At 55.3% G+C, this 18,035-nt stretch overlaps 7 protein-coding genes across 7 annotated transcripts; 3 read left to right on the top strand and 4 right to left on the bottom strand.

Moving 5' to 3' along the window:
- Positions 1-291: 291 nt before the first annotated feature.
- P170DRAFT_440318 (putative transcription initiation factor TFIID subunit) lies at positions 292-3,443 on the bottom strand. The gene is made up of 4 exons (XM_024850048.1): positions 3,151-3,443; positions 2,632-2,770; positions 1,721-2,576; positions 292-1,668 (listed from the first exon to the last, which is right to left on the bottom strand). Exons 1-4 carry the CDS (start codon positions 3,328-3,330, stop codon positions 615-617), a joined length of 2,229 nt encoding a protein of 742 aa, XP_024700477.1. The 5' UTR covers positions 3,331-3,443; the 3' UTR covers positions 292-614.
- Positions 3,444-3,621: 178 nt separating this feature from the next.
- Positions 3,622-4,222, top strand: P170DRAFT_429864 (mediator of RNA polymerase II transcription subunit 11; the record flags this gene model as incomplete). The annotated part of the gene is made up of 2 exons (XM_024847919.1): positions 3,622-3,705; positions 3,806-4,222. The coding sequence occupies 2 exons, from the start codon at positions 3,622-3,624 to the stop codon at positions 4,220-4,222; spliced, it is 501 nt and encodes a 166-aa protein (XP_024700476.1).
- A 238-nt stretch (positions 4,223-4,460) lies between these two features.
- On the bottom strand, positions 4,461-5,818 carry cap2 (F-actin-capping protein subunit beta). Its single transcript, XM_024850047.1, has 5 exons — positions 5,760-5,818; positions 5,249-5,628; positions 4,892-5,161; positions 4,774-4,821; positions 4,461-4,714 (listed from the first exon to the last, which is right to left on the bottom strand). The coding sequence occupies exons 1-5, from the start codon at positions 5,786-5,788 to the stop codon at positions 4,641-4,643; spliced, it is 801 nt and encodes a 266-aa protein (XP_024700475.1). The 5' UTR covers positions 5,789-5,818; the 3' UTR covers positions 4,461-4,640.
- Positions 5,819-6,646: 828 nt separating this feature from the next.
- Positions 6,647-10,009, bottom strand: mph1 (3'-5' DNA helicase). The gene is made up of 2 exons (XM_024850046.1): positions 6,855-10,009; positions 6,647-6,774 (listed from the first exon to the last, which is right to left on the bottom strand). The coding sequence occupies exons 1-2, from the start codon at positions 9,562-9,564 to the stop codon at positions 6,761-6,763; spliced, it is 2,724 nt and encodes a 907-aa protein (XP_024700474.1). The 5' UTR covers positions 9,565-10,009; the 3' UTR covers positions 6,647-6,760.
- A 476-nt stretch (positions 10,010-10,485) lies between these two features.
- P170DRAFT_274320 (uncharacterized protein) lies at positions 10,486-11,917 on the top strand. Its single transcript, XM_024843159.1, has 3 exons — positions 10,486-10,878; positions 11,087-11,371; positions 11,463-11,917. Exons 1-3 carry the CDS (start codon positions 10,755-10,757, stop codon positions 11,624-11,626), a joined length of 573 nt encoding a protein of 190 aa, XP_024700473.1. The 5' UTR covers positions 10,486-10,754; the 3' UTR covers positions 11,627-11,917.
- P170DRAFT_274357 (HD domain-containing protein) lies at positions 11,777-13,207 on the top strand. Its single transcript, XM_024843160.1, has one exon. It carries the CDS (start codon positions 12,208-12,210, stop codon positions 12,952-12,954), a length of 747 nt encoding a protein of 248 aa, XP_024700472.1. The 5' UTR covers positions 11,777-12,207; the 3' UTR covers positions 12,955-13,207.
- A 252-nt stretch (positions 13,208-13,459) lies between these two features.
- P170DRAFT_479691 (uncharacterized protein) lies at positions 13,460-16,847 on the bottom strand (the record flags this gene model as incomplete). The annotated part of the gene is made up of 2 exons (XM_024853707.1): positions 13,460-16,553; positions 16,645-16,847. 2 exons carry the CDS (start codon positions 16,845-16,847, stop codon positions 13,460-13,462), a joined length of 3,297 nt encoding a protein of 1,098 aa, XP_024700471.1.
- Positions 16,848-18,035: the final 1,188 nt, after the last annotated feature.

The following is an 18,035-nucleotide window of genomic DNA, read 5'->3' as shown; positions in this document are numbered from 1 at the left end:
CGCGAGATGGACTGATGGATGGCCAGGAATGGGACGGTGTCGAACGACCCCCCGCATGTCAGGTGATCCACTAACGCCGGCCTCCCCACGGGGAAATCGTTCCTGTGTTTGACTGTTTGACTGTCTGACTGTCTGCATCGGTGTCGATGGTCGATGGTCGACTGGGCCATTGGCGGGTTGACATGGACAACGGAAGGAACTCGGGCGAAAGACCGGAGACCCTCCGGCGCCAACTTTTAGTGTGCGGGGGAAGTGCCTGATGGCGTATGCAAGATCAAAAAAGCAAATTCAACCATGTTCAATTTCAATCAATTAACCTGCCTGTCTAATTTGCTGTAAAGACATTTTTCCTCTGTTTATCACTGCCAACCAACACCGATGCCATGGTTCAACCGTGCCGGGACGCCCGCCGAATACCCAGCCAGAAATTGCCACCCCGTGCGACTATCAATGGTTTGAGTTCTTTTCATTTAAAAGTCCCAGATGTGGAATGTATTACAAGAAGAGATAGCGAGAATGTGAAGATAAATACGATAAAAAGAAAAGAGACCGTGCAATAAGCAGAAAACGGGTATCAGGCGCCACTGTGCAGAAAGAAATTCCATCCCCGTTTCTCAGGGAAGATAAGCACCCCCGGCAATGATCAGGTTCATGTTGGTGAATTTCACCTTGTAGACGGGGCTTTTCTTGGTGGGGAAAGCGCTGATCTGGTCGGACGAGACGACGACGTCTTTGCCTTTCTTCTTGCCCATGCCCGGGGCGACGGAGCTGGACGCCTGCGTGCTGGAGGTTGTGGTATTTCCTGCATCCACCTTGGATCCCGTCCCACCCTCGCCGACCACGCGACCTTGCGAGTTTTCCTGAGAAGGTCCGGTCACGTCCCACACGCGCACAGTGCCGTCAGCGCCGCCAGAGACGAGCACGGTCGATTCGACGCTCCAGCTGATAGACCAGATTCCGCCCTTGCCGTGGCCACGCATGCGCTTGATGAGTCGTCCAGTAGCGAGATCCCACAGTAGAATCGAGCCATGGTCATCGGCAGATGCTAGGAGCTTCCCATTGCGGCTACATGCCAGGGCGGTGATGTTGCCGGTATGCCCGGTGAACATGCGGACAGCATTGCCTGTGGTGACGGCCCACATGCGCACAGTATGATCGGAGCTACCGGTAAAGATGTAGGCGGAGTTGGGATGGAAGCAAACACAATCGACATCCTGATCATGCCCGACAAAAATTCGTTGTTGGCGAATATGGTCGGTTACCCAAAGGCGAGCGGTCTTATCGTGTCCTCCAGAAGCAAAGTAGTGTCCGTACGGTCCCCACTGCAAGTCCCAGACAGGCTGGTCGTGGCCCTTGTAGACAACCATGCATTGCCACAGATCCAAAGACCACAGTCTGATGGTCTTGTCAGCGGACGATGAGAGCAGCCAACGGGCATTGGTGGGCGCGATTGCGTTCTCGGTGCGTGTGATAGACGGAGCAAAGGCCACTGCGTAGACAGGCCCGGAGTGCCCGATCAGCCGGCGGGAGTTCGATGGACCCGAGTCATCCACGTTCTCGTAAGTATTCGGGATTCTCTTCCCATCCATGCTCCAAACCCGGATGTATGACTCTTGCATACCAGCTGCAACGAGCATATTGTCATCGGAGAAGTCCAGGCAGTTGATTCTACACGAGTCAGTAAATGTTCGGCGCAAAGTGGGAAAACCCCGTAGCTTACCCGTCATAGGTATTGTGGAAGGTGAACATGCAAACGCTGACGGCAGGGCCGACGCCACCCGTTCTGCCTTCAATCCTGAATCTATCGCGATTTTCCTTGACTTTCTGCACTTCGATCGCCACGTCACGTGCCGTTGAAGGGGGGTATGGTATATCAGAGCGAGAGAAAGCTTCGTCGTCTTCCTCCTTTTTAATCATCTGATCAAGCTCTTGGATTAGAGTGTTTTGGCCCGGAGCCGGTGGGTTCTTCGCATCTTCGTCGGCCAGCTCGCCTCTCACATCGGCTTCCAGCGTCTGCTCCATTGGGAGGTTTCCGAGCTTAAGTCTGGGTAAAGTTCCCGCCATGGCGGGGTTATCTCCGGTATAGGCAGAACCTGGATGATGGCCTGGAATACCCTCGTCTTCAGCTGGGAAGGTTTGTCCTCCAGATTGACCAAGCATGGCAGCAAAGCTGAATCGGTCATCAACGGCACGCTCTTTTGTGATGACTGTGCAAAAGCTGCTCAGGATGGCAGACATGACGGATCCGCCTTCCTTCTGCTTGTTCTCGAGGAACTGCATGAGGTTTGAGAAAGCCGGATTGCTGAGAATCAGACGGAATTTGTTGGTGCGGTACAGCTTCGCGACGGAGTTATCCTGGACGTGCTCAGGGAGGCTGATGGGCTCCAAGGCGCGCACATCCTCTGTGTGCTCAGGCAGAAAGAGGTTCTTGTTGATTTCAAAGAACTGTTTCGCATCCTGCGGGTAGAATGAAGTCACCATGTTAAGGAAAGAGTAGACAAAAAGTGGCCATAGAACTCGTCTCAGTTCTGGCTTGTACAGGTCCAAGTTATCTTCAACCCAGACTTTGAGCAGATCTGCAAGTCATGTCAGCCAATCGCAGCTTTTCCAAATGAAGAGGACCAAGCTTACCGAAACCCATTCTGTATTTGGGTCGCGCATCCTCACCAAGAGGCGGCAGAGGACGTCCATCAATTTCTTGATTTGCAGATTCCATGCGCAACATGGCCTCTGTACGGCTATATCCTTTCTTGGCCAGATAATCGATAACCTTGCCGGGGTCCATCGTGTCAGTAGCGTACAGAGATGAAAGTGCGCAGAGATGAAATTGAATCTTGTGGGCCAAATGGGAAGAAGCCGATAGCAGGTAGTGAATTCAATGCAACGCCAGCCAGGTGACGTCGGCCATGGAACAACAGGCATCCGCGACAACGACTGGCTAAGGCGAGGCGCAAGAGCATCCGACTGTCTACATGACAGCTCGGAGGAACCATCTCCCGGCCGATGCAATTGAAGAGGATGCCATGTGCTCTTCCAGGCAAACTGAAACATCGAACAACGATTCCATGGACGACATCGCGACACCACCACCTCAAATAAAGAAAAAAGGAAAACCACACAAACGACGAACAAGAGAAAGAAAAAACTCACGATCTGATTCAAATTCTGCTGCGACATGGCGCCGCTTGGGGGCGGCGGCGGCGGACCGGGAGTCGGTGCTGGGACTGGGGGGGTCGCCATGGACTGCTGGGGAGGCATGGGCATTCCACCTCCGGGCCCCATGCTTCCACCTCGGGGCGCAGGGCTTGGGGCCCCGCCTGGCGCAGACATGGCGCAGAAAGAACTGGGGTCAAGATGAAGATGGAATCTCCTACCTAGCCTGCGGGAGGAGATGGGAAAGGATGGGACCGCAGAACAGAGGGATGTTCGGCGCGGTTGACAAGGCGAGTTCACGTTTGATATGGCGCTATTCCGCTTCACGCTTAGCGCCGATTCCCCGGGCGGAGGCACGTGATGATCATTCGACTTTCGCGACAAACAGAGAGACAGACAGGCGCAGTCTTTGCGTGCAGTCGAGAAACACCGGCCGATTCCTTGCATTTACGTGATACTCTGGTCAGCATGGCCACCAACACAAACACCTCGGCACCCGGCCAGGTCTTTACCTCCGCCGATCGCATACGCCAGCTGAATGAAGTAGACAAGGTACGAAACTTGGAGAGTGGCTGGGGTGTTACATCCCACAAGCAGCCCAGCTTCATCTCTCGAGAATCTCAATTCACTGATCCATTTCCCATTAACACAGGATGTGGCTCGACTGATCCATTCCGCCGGCCTCGCCATCCAAGCCCTGACCAATGCCCGAACCGGCGACTCCCCCACAGACAACTCCCTCCAGTCCCACCAAGCCCGGTTCAAAGAAGCAACGTCCCAGTACTTTGCCCTTCTATCGTCGATCGATGTGAGACTACGCCGCCAGGTCTACGCGTTGGAGGAGGCTTCCATCCTGGCTCCGGACTCGACTTCCTCCAGGGCCGGCGACACGGCCGGTACTAGCGGGGCAGCGGCCGGCGCCTCCAACCCGTTGGATATCAGTTGGTTGAACAGCAGGAAGGACACCGTTGGAAAGGACAAGGAGGCCGAGCTATGGGCTGCCGCACGCGGCTTCGTTGAGCAGATCGGCAACCCTGGCGGCAAACAGGAGAAAATGGAGGTTGACTGAATGTCGCTGGATTGGCCCTCGAGGATGGGGGAACTGAGGTTTTGCGTCGCTTCTGGACAGGCAGATTCTGTCGGAAGTTTAGCGTTTTGATTGTTTTGCTTGACCGAGAAGAGCATCGCCTGTGAGGCAGTCTTTTCTCTGGCGAATGGCAGTGATTTATGATACCCAAGTAAAGTCACCTACGTGACAAATACTACCAATTGTTAAGAATTAAAATACTACGTGTTTGATACTACTTTTCTCAATCAATTAGATCTAGGATCTCCAGGAACCTTGAACTCAAGAAATCTACATACAGGAAACTGGAAGTGCAGTGGAACACACAGAAGACAATATGATAGCACAGGCAGTTGTAGAAATAACAGTCGCTCTGACAAATTCGCTAAAGATATCCAGCCCCGAAGATGTCCGGAGCTGATTATTTCTGCATGGATCGAATCATCTCCAGATGGGTGGCCTTTTCCTTGCTGGATTCCGACAAGGACGAGAGACCTATGACAGGTTAACATGAAGCAAAACACGCTGATTATCATGTATGGGCATCAACTTACTGCGCAGCTCACCCACGACATCCTTGGCTTTGCCGAAGTAAACCTCCTCTGCAACACAATTTGATCAGCGACAAGAAAAACAAGAGAAGGAGGGAGGGAGAGAGGCAAAGAAACATACGCAGCAAGTTCCTCATCTTCAGCTCCATATCCTCAACCAAACGACCGACGTTGGCCACATGGCTTGCGTCCGACTCCACGGGCAAATCCACCTCGACCTGTCGAGTCATGTTTCCACTCAGATCCATCTCTCCCAACGCCTCGGTGGCGTTAGCCAAGTGAAGAATCACGGTACTGGTCAGCTTATAGTGAGACATGCGGGCTCGGTCAGTCGCCTCGAACACATGGATGCTGTCCCATTCTCCCGAGCTCCTCGCACCCGGCGTTACCCCTATTCCGAGTCAGCTTCAACCACAACCACCGCATTTCTCGTCCATATAAATTGGGATGACGGGGGAAAGGAGGAACTTAAACCCACCCTTCTTCAAAAGAATCACGCCGGCAAACCCGTCATCCAAGTCCCAGAAGTAGACGCTGCCGACACCGCCCTCGTAGTACAGCTCTCGGTAGACATCGAAGGCCTCGTTGGCGGCGACTTCGAGCTTTCTCACGCGCTCGCTGGGCACGGTGCCGTCGTCCAGAGGGGGGTCGAATTCATTGCTCCAGGGCGATCGGTAGCTGTCTCCGTCCCGGTTGTAATCGCAGAGCAGGTAGTCGCGGTTCGTCTTGGGGCAGCGGCGGATCTCGAGGGGCTGGTCCACGGAGGAGAGGAGGTCTTCGGTGAGATCGGGGACGATGGAGGTGATCGCCTGCAGGTTCTGCTTGGTGTCGCGGGGGTTGAGGCGTCGAAGAAGGTCGCTGGGAAACAGGTATGATGGTCAGCAATAGGCACCAGGTGGGGTAAGTTGGGTGGAATGGAAATGCTGGCATGAGAGGGGATGCTGCATGTCGGGGATAAGGAGAGGGGTCTGTCTGTCAGGGCCACCTACAGCGCACTGTCGAATTGAGCGTCCGCCATGGTTGGAGATGTGAAGTTGCTGGTGCTGTCTGCTGTTTACTTGCGATCTCCCGCTCTCTCGAGTTGGCCGCAGCCCGGAGAAAGGTGCGTGGTGGGAAGTGCAGGATGTGGCAGTTGCCAGTACGCCCTCTATCTGATGCACGGGTCTGTTATCACCACGCACCAGTAGGGACATTTCCGACGATCACTCATTCTGTCTGACTACCTTTGCATCCATGAATGTTCTACAGAGCCTACTTTTATTACTATGGGATTGCTTGATTTCAGTGGCTTACTATCATTGATTTCCCCTCGGTGTAGTAAGGTGGTCGCAATGCCAGTGCATCACGATCTGATCCCCGAAAAAAAGAATTACTCTTGTTAGACGTCCATCCTGAACCCAAAGAAAAACACAAGCCGTCCAGTCATGATAGCCAAAAGACCCGACCACCGCGGTCTTCGTCCAACACAATCCAGTTCTGCTTTCACGGCCTGCGCTCAGAACCTCGACCGAGAAGGGTGTAGAAATCAGGGGGGTCGAAATCGTCATCCATCTTCTCGAGTTCGCTCTTTTGGGATGCATAGAATGGTACCGATTCTGGATGGTCGGCGACGGAAGAAAGCAACGGGGTCGGGGATTTCGGGGGGTGATTCTCATTATTAGGGCCTCCATGTACCGATCGAGGAGATTTGGAGATTTTGGATTTGTGATTCGATCGTCTCTTGCGCTTGTGATTAGAAGGTTGTACGTTTGGCACAAGTGCATCTTCCGGCGGTCTTCGAGACTCGAGGCTCAACACTCTTTGGAAGCGTTCCTCGCAGTCGCCATCCAACAGGTTCATTTTTTGCAGCGTCCCAATCATACGACGGGTGACTGACCCATGCTTCACGGCCTTTGTCGGCCTTGACACTGACTGCAGCTTGGGGAAAGCGTCATGGCGAGGAGGTCGGATGAACTGCGGACTGGTCTCGCCGACGTTGCCGTAATACAGGTCAAGCTCGCTTTGCTGTGCCGCGGTCAGCAAAACATCCTTATCGGCCGGCATTTCCGCGGGCTGTGGCGTTGGTGTTCGCTTTTTCGGCGTACCCTTGGATTTTCGCGTGCGACCAGCGGCGAGGTCCGACGCCTTGGTGAAACCGGTCTCGACGTTGTCCGGCATGTGAAATTTCTTGGGGGGCTTTTTAGTTGCTTTGCGGGTCTTCTTCGGTTCCGGCAGCTCGTCGGTGTCATTTTCGGCGGGTATATCGACTTTTTGCTTCTTGACAGCGGGACGAACCCCCGGCGGCAGAATGCGTGGCGACAGGTCGTTGTGGAAGGTGAAGCGTTTGCCACTAGCTATAATCTCTTGCATTTTCTCGTAGTTGTCTATGGCCGAGAGTAACCTTTCCTCTTCTTTCCCCTGCATGAGTAGCGCCACGATATTTCCCGCCCTCTTTCGGCCCGTCCGACCCATACGTTGGAGCATGCGGATTGGCGAGGCAGAGGCGTCGTAACAGACAATGAGATCAACCTCACCGATATCCAGGCCTTCCTCACCAATCGAGGTCGCCACGAGCGTATTGTACACCCCGTCTTTGAACTTCTGCACGACCTCGAGCTGCGTTTTCTGGTTCATGCCGCCCGAGCCTTTGGCTTTGGACTGGCCGACGAAGAGGTGGGGTCGGATCATGGGCTCGTGTCTCTTTAGGACCCGCGTCACCTCTTCAGCACTGTCTCGGAAATGGACAAAGATCATGATTCGGGTGGGACCCCTGGTATTTCCGTCCTGTCCTTCCCCGGCATCCAGAAAGTGGTTCAAGACTACTTCTTTGAGATAGTGCAGCTTCGGATGGCCAATGAATTCGGGGTTCTTCGTCCACGCCTTGAGGTAACCGGTGAGTCTTTGGTAGTTCTCATCCTCCATGAGTTCTCTCTTATATCTGCCATTTTTCAGGCCGGTTTCGTTGGACTGCATGCTCAGCAGGTGCCGATAAAAAGGCGTAATCCCATGATACTTCAGTAGTTCAAGGCCGTGGGCACAGCTGGCAAGGACGGTGAATACCGTGTTGACCATCATCCTGAACCCCATCTGGCACCTGCGAGCGGCTGGAGTAGCCATCCAATCCGTTCGAGCCCTGTTGAGTGAATACGGGTGGAGTGTCAGGGGGTCAGTTGCCCAATAGACATTGAGTTCTCTCAGCTTATCGAGCATCGGCTGCAGAGCACGGGAGAAATGCTCCATGCACAGGATCAACTCCTCTGAATTCTGGAATATCTCTCGCTCGACGTTTCGGGCGTGCACGTATTGCCGAATGTCGAGAGATTGTTCCGTACGAATCTCGACCTTGGAGATAGTCAAGCCGTCAACCACCGCTTGCACGGATTCCACGGTAGAGCCCGGCGTAGCTGTCAGGGCCAGAATACGGAAGCTCTCGCTGAATCGTCGGAGGAATTTTACCACTTCCACGTAAGCATAACCTCCAGTCGCTCGATGGGCCTCGTCGACGACAAGTAAGACGATCCGCTTCGGGTCGGCATATCCGTGCTTAAGGTCGTTGATCAGGGTCTGCGGTGTCAGAAAGAATACACGCTTGCTTTTCCACTGCTCCGCTCGGGTGGCCGGTGGAGTATCGCCGGTCAGCATGATTGTCTGAGACCTGGGAATGCCGGCGATTTTCAAGCAGGCAGAGATCTGCTGGGACACTAGTGGTTTGGTCGGGGCGACGAACAAGATTTGAGCATCTTGTGTCCACCGATACCAATTGAGCATGACCGTAGCAGCGATGAACGTCTTACCAAGACCTGTGGGGAGCGCTACCAAAAGATTGTGGTACAGGCCTCGTTGGGCAATGTTGAACTGGTATTCTCGGGTCTTGCCCAGGTTTGTCGGGTAAACCCAGGTATCGAGAGCCTCCTTGACAAGCTTGTGATGCGTCGGCTTCTCGCCGTGTTTTTCCGGCGGATACCAAGTCCTTTCCCCGGGAGGCGACTTGCTTGCCGGATTCCGCCCAACCATATCAAACAGCGTCGATTGACGAGCGACACGGTTGGAGGACGTCAAAGGCCGTCCGCTTGATTTCTGTGGCGTGGGCAGTGGTGGTGGAAGATTCGCAATGAATTCATCGACGTCGTCGAATGCGTCGTCTGGCAGCTCATCGAAAATGTCTGCGGAGGCATTGTTCGTATTCGTCTTGGTCGTCTTGGTGGACTTGGTCGTCTTGGTGGACTTGGTCGACTTCTGGTCACCGGAAAGACTCCGAGTTGACGGCGTAGCCGGTTTGTCGGTGACAGGGGCCTGACGAGTTTGTTCTTCCTCGTATGATTGAAAAGAGGCCGCGATGGCAGCATCCAGATCGTCATCATTGCCGAATTCGTCGTCGTCGGTGGGAAGCTGCGCTGCTGGAGATGCAGGTTTGGGCGGCTCCGGTTTGGGCTTTTGCCAACGTGGACCCCGCAGCATCTCCGGAGGCGAGGGAGGTTGGGTCAACTGCGTCACAAACAGATTTTCCTGGTTGCTGTTCTGCTGCTTGGGGACAAACGCCTTGAGCTTCGATTTGGCGAGGGTGGTCCCGTGAGCTTGGCTGGGGGACGGCAGGTCGTCGGAGCCGGCATTGTCAATGAAAGAAGCCAGGTCCGAGCCAGAGCCGTATTCATCAGTCTCGTCGTCGTCGAACAGTTGGGATCCAGCGGCATCCAGACGACGCTTCTTGGCTGGCGGCGGAAAACCCCGATCCGACGGGGACGCCTCTAGGGCGCTGTCATCGACCAAAAAGTCGTCCATGTTGTCGCTGAAGAACTCTTCGTCGGAGGCGGACATGATGACACGCTTTGACAACGTGAAATGACCAGCCTGGACGAGGGGAAAAGTCCGGTTGATAAGTCGCGTCGCAGCGTCGCGACATCATGTGCTGAGGACCGGCGGGTGTTTGGCGCGTTTGCATGCCGGTGAATGGGGCGATCTGATTGGTCGCGATCACTGCGACTTCCCGCGAGTCCATCGCAGAGGACGACTTTACGCTCGAGCAGCCCTGGGCAGAGTACGGGCGTTGTGGAAAGTACCGACGCTCTGTCAACTCATCACAGCCCTCGGCCGTCTGCAGGCATCCATGATTGGCCAGGACGTTGCTGGTCGGATCGGGGAATTACACCGCATACAACTCTATGGCCGCCAGCAGCAGTCCAGTTCCCAACCACCAAACGACCAGCAGAAGTTGGGCCGGACAGCCCGGAGGAATTGCGACCTGAGCGTGAGTTGTTGACTGATGGCAGTGGTACGACTCGCCACCGAGCTCTCATTTTCTTGTCGGTTCCAAGGCCCGCGGTGGGACAACAAACCGTCTAGTTTTTAGGGGCGGCGCTAGGGCTATTTTTGGTGGCTCCCCAGATTTTCACCCTGGGGTTTGCCTTCACTACTGCGTACAGGAGTCAGGCAAAAAAAGGTTCAGAAAAAAAAGAAAAGTGAAGAAAGAATGGACGAGAGAAAGAAAACGATCCAACCATCTGACCTCTCGTCGGCTGCGCCCCTTCGACGCTGGGGTGGTATCGTTCATGCATCGCGACGGCCATCAGGGAATGGACAGGCTAGACTCCAACCAAGTCACTCGCTGCCAACTCTGCTATCTTCAACAACACACTAGACAGCCAGACTAGGCCCAGTATAGCCCGGCGCGTGAAGCTGATTAGCCACCAGTGAAACCCCGCTAATGAAAGGACGCCACTGAGTTTCAATTATTGCTTTTGCCCTGTCAGACGGCAAAAATAAAACCTGAAAGAAAGAAAGTGGAAGATCCCGACAGTCGCTGGTAAACTAAAGTCACGCCGTAAATAAAATCCTCCCCCCCCGGCGTCTTTCTCTTTCTTGTCTCTTCCCCTTTTCCCTTCTCCTCCTGTCTTTCCTCTCCGCACAGTCTCTCGTTTCGATCACTCGTTCCGTCGATTCTTTCGAGCTCTCTTCCTTTGATTACTTTCGATCTATCTCTGTCTCTTCAGATCTACACTATCGTCACCATGAAGCTCAACCTCATCGCTCTGACTGCCCTCCTGGGCCTGGCCGTCGCTCAGTCGTCCACCTCCACCGGCGAGGCGTCGGCCACCACCAGCCTGTCTCCCGAGGCCTCCTGCGCGAAGAAGTGTATGTAATTGACCTGATGATTGTGGTTGTTGTTGTTGTTGTTGTTATCTCTTGCCCTCTGCATCTTATCTCGTCGCATTGTCGGGTTATCTCTCCGTCGCGATCTTCTCCACTCTGCCCCCAACCCACTGCAATCTATCTGATCTCCACCACTCGCGATAACGATCCCTCGCGAATCTCAAATGTCTCACTAACATCTCGGCTCCAGGCTCTGACAACGATCTCTGCTGTGTTGCTTCGTGCTACAAGGTCCCCTGCCCCAGCGACTCGCAGGCCAACGACACCGTCAGCTGCGTTGCCGCCTGTCCCCAGGGCACCGGCTCCCCCAGCGACACCGACCGCTACGCCAAGTGCCAGAGCAGCTGCTACAGCAGCCACTTCTTCCCGGCGACCAAGCTGAGCGACAGCGGTTCTTCCGCCACTCACGCCAGCTCCAACAGCGACTCCAAGACCACCGGCACCAGCGACGACGACAGCTCCTCCGCCACTGGCTGTACGTTCACCCCTTCCCCTTCCCCCTTCCCTCTCCCCCTTACATACATCCTGATCCCAAAAAAAGAAGCACATGCTAACTCAATGCACAGCCTCCACTGGCCACCACTCCGGATCCGGCTCCAGCGCCAGCGCCAGCGCCACCGGCACCAGCTCTGGCTCCGAGGCCAGCGAGACCGCCAACGCCGCGGCCCTGAAGCTGGGCGTCTCGACTGCGGGAGTCATCGGTCTGGTTCTGGGCGCTCTGGCTCTGTAGACGAGTCGAAGCGACGCGTTGAAAACGAGACTGGCCACACCAGGTGCGAATTCAGGGGGGGGGGGGAGGTGTTAATGCGAGGAGGTCATGGATTGCTTTACGGGACACGGACATGCGAATGGGACTTTGTTACACATAATACGGGGCTATTCCCTTCATAGTTTTTCTGTTTTTTACTACCTTTCTCAGCTGTGATAATAATTTTCAATACCATCACGTCTGTATTCTAGCATTGACCTCCTTGATATATCTTCACGGATACCTATCACATCCCTGCCCAGAAGATCGCATTAGGGCCAAAGGAACGACCTGACAGCGCCGATCAACCCACAGTCGACAGGTAAAAGAGCGATGCACAAATCAAGACGACGTGAGAGGACGAGGGATTATCAAGGTAATCTCCACATTCTCCGCCCATCCGAACATCTCACAACATTAGCCTTCCCTGCCTGACCTCGATCATTACCTACTTACTTTTACCACAACAAAACCGAAACCAAAACTCAACCCCAACCCAAACAAAAATAAACTCACCCCCTCACTCCCTTTTCCTCTCCAAACCCCCAAAAAAGAAACAAAAAATGACTCTCTTCACGCGCCTAACCACCTTCGTCAACACGTGCATGGCCAGCCACGACCCCTCGCACAATCCAGCCCACGTGCACCGCGTCGTGTCGCTGGCGCGCTCCATCCTGCGCGCCGAACGAGCCCGCCACCCGACCCGGCTCTATGACGCCGACGTCGTCGATCTGGCCGCCCTGCTCCACGACGTCGGCGACCGGAAGTACCTGCCGCAGGTCATGGAGATTGTCGCCTCCTCCTCGTCTTCTTCCTCTTCCTCTCCGTCTACCGGAGGGGACTCTGCTGGGGGGAATGGGGACGGGATACGACCGGACGAGCTCGTTCTGCAGGCGATGGTGTCGCACGGAGCGGAGCCGGAGCTAGCGCGGCGGGTGCAGACGATCGTGTCGCATGTGTCGTATTCGAAGGAGAAGAAGGACCCCGAGGCGGTGCGTCGCCTGCTAGACGAGGAGGAGGGGTACGCGGAGCTGGCGATCGTGCAGGATGCGGACCGCTTGGATGCGCTGGGCGCCGTGGGCATTGGCCGGTGCTTCACCTTCTTGGGGGCGCAGGGCCGGCAGTTTATTCCGGCGGGCGGCGAGTGGGAGATGGGCAATGCCATCGAGCATTTCCAGGAGAAGCTGGAGCGGCTGGAGGGCATGATGAAGACGCAGTCGGGCAGGGAGATGGCCCGAGTGCGCACGCAGCGCCTGGTAGAGTTTCGTGGCTGGTGGGAAGACGAGATGGCGCTCGCGAGTGAGATTTAAGAGTCAGGGAGAATAGGAATGGTTATTATCGATTGTTTATGTCTATGTTTTCGGTTTATAGAATCTCTAGAACTGCCCGTCCCCAGTACAAAAACGCAAGTCCGAAAAATCATCCTTTCCTGTCTATCTATTCTCAGTACAGTCAAGTCACGTTGTGGGGTATGTAACATCTGATGGGTGACAATCATAAGAATCAGAATAATAATAACTATATCATGTATCAGCAGTACAGACCAATGCAAGCGAATAGATTCCCCTCGGCCTCGGGGGAAGATTAATGGATGCCAAACGAAAGGAATAAAAAGAGTGGAGGAGCCTGTCCCAAAAAAAAGAAACCAACTCCGATCCCAATAATATAATGTCTAGAATGTTGCAGATTACCCAGTCTCTTCTCAGTCTGATGGGAAAGACGGAAAAATGTTGAAAGAATAAAGAAAGAAACGAAGGGAAAACAAGCCTCCAGGATAATCTTGATGCCTATGAAATCACAGACAGAGCGAAAATGTTAAACTCGATCTTGAGCAAAGTCTAGCACTTCGCAGTCATCTTCGAAAAACCCGTCATCGCCCCCAGAACCAGCCGAAGGGAACGGAGAGGAGTTTTTCTTCTTGCGACGCGTGGTGATGACAACCTCCTCGACGTGGCCCGTACTGTTGCCCAGACTGATCAGGTTCTCCATTTCTCCGCCGAACCCGCCGTGCTGGCCATGCATGACCTCGTCGTGGTCGTCCTCGTCATCCCCACCCGCGCTGAACGGGCGCACATGGAGCTTGGACATCGGCATGCTGTCGCCAAAGACCCACCGCCCCGTGGGAATCGACGTCTGCGCGTCGTCGGAATCGCTCGTTTCCGAGTAGACAAAGAGGTTCACTCGCTGGTCGGTGTGGAAGGGCTGGTACGGCGCGTTGGTCTCGATCTCCGCCTGGGAGAGTGGCTGGCACTTGAGTTTGGACGCAGCCGCTGGCCGTGGAATCGACGACGGCAAGGCCCACGACGCGGTGATCGTCGTCTCGGGATTGAAGGTGCCAACAGGCATGGCGCCGCAGGTGGTCTGCAGACTGGCTGGCAGTCGAATCTCGTTTTCCTTGGCGCCGATGACCGACTGGAATTGCCGGTTCTTGTTTGTGGACGGCGACCGGCGGACTCGGTACAGTCGGAAAACGCCACTGCTCACCAGACCCAGGAATGGCTGGCCCTTGTGGGTGATCCAGATCACGCGGGAGGCAGCAGGGTCGCGGGCCAGCCCCGACAGATGGAGGCGGTTTTCGCCAGCATGCCGAAGGGTGTTGACTGTCCCGGTAGCCGCCGCTCCCACTGATTTACTGAGACCGGCAGCGACAACCTTCCCGCCCCGAACTCCCGCCGCAGAAGGGATGCCAAATCCACCCACGGCAGGGAATGCAGCGCTCGCCGACGGAGTACGACCCCGGACGGCCGCGAGAATCGGCTGCGTCTTGCCCCCCACAAGTTTGAATGCCGCGGAGAGCGGGTTGGCACTGCTTGCCCGGTCTGACAGTTCGTCCGCAGGCACATCGTGAGCAGGCGATTTGCTCGGCGGCGGCCGAGCTCGCCGGAACGGAGGCCACTGAAATGCACTGCGCGGCAGGTCGAAAACGTGCACAGTCCCCTTGCGAGTGATGATCGCCAGTCGGTCCCCAGATGGAGGGCACCAGATGACGTCCACGATGTACGAAGTGGTCAACCGGGCATAGCGAGCAACCTGGCGCACAGTTGCGCAGGGAGTCACCGAATCTTCGGCCAGGAATGCCCCTGCTCGACAGTGCTTCTCTTGCATCAGATCCCAGACATACTGAACATCGCCCTTTTTGCTGGCAGTGAGCAGCATCAAGCCATTCGGCGAAAACGATAGAAAGCTGCAGCCGTTAGGGACTTGAAATGTGGCTACCGGGGTGTACGAGGTGCTCTTGGTCTCGCCACTTTCGTCCAGCCGCTTCAAGTCCATGATTGAGACCAAGTCAGGCTCCGAGGCTGTAGCAGACTGGGTTTCTTGGGCATGTGTGGGCGGGAAAGGACTGTATCCTTGCTGAGGAAAGTCCATCATATTAGGCGAGCGGCGCGCAGTTGTGTTTGGGGCCTGATCTTTGTTCCAATAACTGTTCCAGGCTTGAAGGCCTTGATCGCCCATCCATCGCGCACCCCGCACGAGCTCTTGTGTAACGCCCCGGGCCATTTTATCAAAGAAGCTCTCGCCCTCGCCTACGTCAGTGGCACTGGTGACTGCCGGTCTTGATGGCGGGCTGCTAGTCTCGAGTCCAAATGTTTTCCCTCGTAGCAGGGATGCAGGGACCGTTCCTCGGATCGATCCCCTATAGGCCGAAGATGGCGGGACGATCGCTAACCATCGGCCTTCCATGTTGATAATAGGATGGTCATTATTGGCGAACCCATGAGGAGAGTCATTCCTCGATCCATCCGGGTCCGTTGAACTCGACGAAGCGGAGTAGCGCCGGGCTTCTTTGGTTTGGATACTGGTCCAGGTTTTTCCTAGACATCGATAACCGTTCATGCTATAGATAAACACCTCGCCACTGGCGCCAGATGCCACGACAACATGGTTTCCGCTGGCAAAAATTTTCAGGTTGCCAGAGGGCGACGGCGCGAATACTGGAAGACCAGGGATATTTTCAAAGCAGGGTGACGGCTGGGTTGCAAAAAGAGTGGCAACATGGTCTCCGTTTCTCAGGGAGTACACCTCAACCCGAGTCTGATAATACTTGGCATCGTCTTTGTTTGACCGCTTTTCAGCAGGGGGCTGCCGCCCAACGGCGACCGAGGGGTTCTCGTTTGTTTCCGAGCCAGTAGAAGATGCAGGTCCTTCGTCATCGGACAGGCCCGAGGGCCCATGGATGGTGACGGCAACATGGGGCCGTGACGGCGCATAGGAGTCATTCGTCAAATTGCTTACCACCAACTTTGCTTCAATCACCCGACCATTAAGACCTGTCAGCTTTCCTATGGGGCGAGTTTTGTGGGCCTCGATGGCTAGAACCTCCAGGAATCCATCGCCGCCGACCAGGAGTACGTTGTTAGCCATTCTCGGTGTCTTTGAGGAGACACTTGAGATGGTATCGAAGGCACAGAAAGAATAGGACACCTCTGTTTGCGATCGATTCTGGCCCGAGTACAAGGGAAGATCAATCTCTGGGGCACCATAAAAATGGGCCTGGGGCAAATGGGGTAAAGGTATCTGGTTAAAAGGGCTACTGACGGAGTGGCTCTTACGCCTGTCCGCAGATGCCTGCCGGGACGAGTTATATCCAGTCCCATAACTCAAAGGCCTCGTTCCGGGAGATGCCGACGAGGGATTGCTAAAGCCACCTTTGTCGGGATGCAGGAGAAACCCGCCGGGAGAACCACTGGCCAATTCGCCGTCAAGAACATCAGTAGGCGGACTCTTTCCGAACGGGATGGCTTTTGCCCAACTATCCGTTCGGTAGACGATATCATTCTCTGGCGTCTCCTCAAAGGTATCCAACGCGTTCAAGGCCGGCGACGCTACATTATTGGTGGCGTGAAGCTCCAACGGAGGATCTGGACACGAAGACGGTTCCGGCGGTGACGGAGAGGACGTTTGGATCCTATACATCGTGCACCCCATGTCAGCGGGCTATCAAGGAAAGATTTCAAGTGATCATAGAATCGACGGGGTGAAGGATGGGATCTGCTTACAAGTCTTCAGGTTCAGGTGGAGGTCTTGGGGCGGCTTTGGTGGCTTTGGCCTTCCCCTTTGACCCGTTTTTGCCCTTTTTCTTGCTCTTTCCACCAAGCTCATTCTCTGGACTGGCTCGCTGCAAATCGTCGGTGACCGGGCTGGGATCACTGGAGCCCTGGGTGTGCTGGCGGAAGAAGTCGTCCGAAGCTACCGGGGGCATTCAAATACAGGGTTGCCTCTGGCGAGGCAAGTGGATTTCAGCAAGAGACGGCCGCTCTCGAGACCTTTGACGAGGTCTGAGAACGGGGAGCAAGCAGCAAGTATGTCAACGGGGCCACGGAACCCGAGGTATTGCGTTATCGGCAGCCACGTCGCGACACTGCAGGGAGGTCAACAAACACGCCCTTATCAACATGACTCATCCACGCATCGGATGCAAACAGGGCTCGGTCGGGATACGTACCGATTACCAGAGTCTTGAAGATATTCCAGTGGATTCCAAGGAAGGGATGGCGCGTTCAACGGCCGAGACGGACAGGGAAGAGGGGAGGGGGGTTGTTGATGGTGGCGTATCCTTTGATACGCTGGGGGGGGGACTGCGATAAGGACAACACGGAAGCGCAGCTTAGACCGGTTGTCTTGTTTGGATCAACGAAAGATGAAGTTCGGGCGAGGATTGGGAAGGGCAGATAGATGGGTAGACGGTGGACAAACAGTCGACAGGGAGATTGCAGAAGTTGGAAGGAAGAGGCAGCAGCGAGCAGAGGGAAGAGCGAGCGAGAGAGGGGGAGGGGAAGCGGATCAGGTCAGGAGCATGGATGACATCTCCATGGGTTTAGCCCGGGCTGACTTATCTCTCCTGTTATCGGCGGAGGGACTTGCTAGTGACCGGGGGATGCGCGACCGAGCGGCCGGAGTGGAGGTACCGCCAGGGTACCGTATCCGGCGTTGGCTCGCCCGTAAGGTTCCCTGCCACATGACGGGGATCCAGTGATGATTGGCCTGGCGAGAGGGCCTGAAGCATGACCGGTCAGGACGGATCTTCCAGCCACTCGATAGTCAGGCACTTCCTACATACGGGGTACATGCTTCGGTAGTCGGTGGGCTGTCTACTAGTGCTCTACTGGTACTGCGTAGTACTCCGCTGCTCCGTACGGTGTACCCTCCTCCTCCTCCTCCTCCTCCTCCCTCCCTCCTACCCAAGTCGTACTCCTACGTAACTCTGTCCCACGTCAAACCGGGCTCCCGTCGAGTGTCCGGGGGTCAACGTCGCTGCCTTACCTTTCAGCCCGGGAGCAGGACGAGGAGAACGAAGATCCTCTCTGGTCCACGGTCGGCCAAAGCTACGAGGCAAACGCAGGCCAACCTGCGTTTATTGATTGGTCCGCCTGCAGAGGGGTCGAGCCAA

Source organism: Aspergillus steynii, assembly GCF_002849105.1.
Source record: "Aspergillus steynii IBT 23096 chromosome Unknown P170scaffold_8, whole genome shotgun sequence".
NCBI classification, from domain to species: domain Eukaryota; kingdom Fungi; phylum Ascomycota; class Eurotiomycetes; order Eurotiales; family Aspergillaceae; genus Aspergillus; species Aspergillus steynii.
The sequence above is the reverse complement of the archived record's forward strand: the minus strand, read 5'-3'. Positions and strand labels throughout refer to the sequence as shown.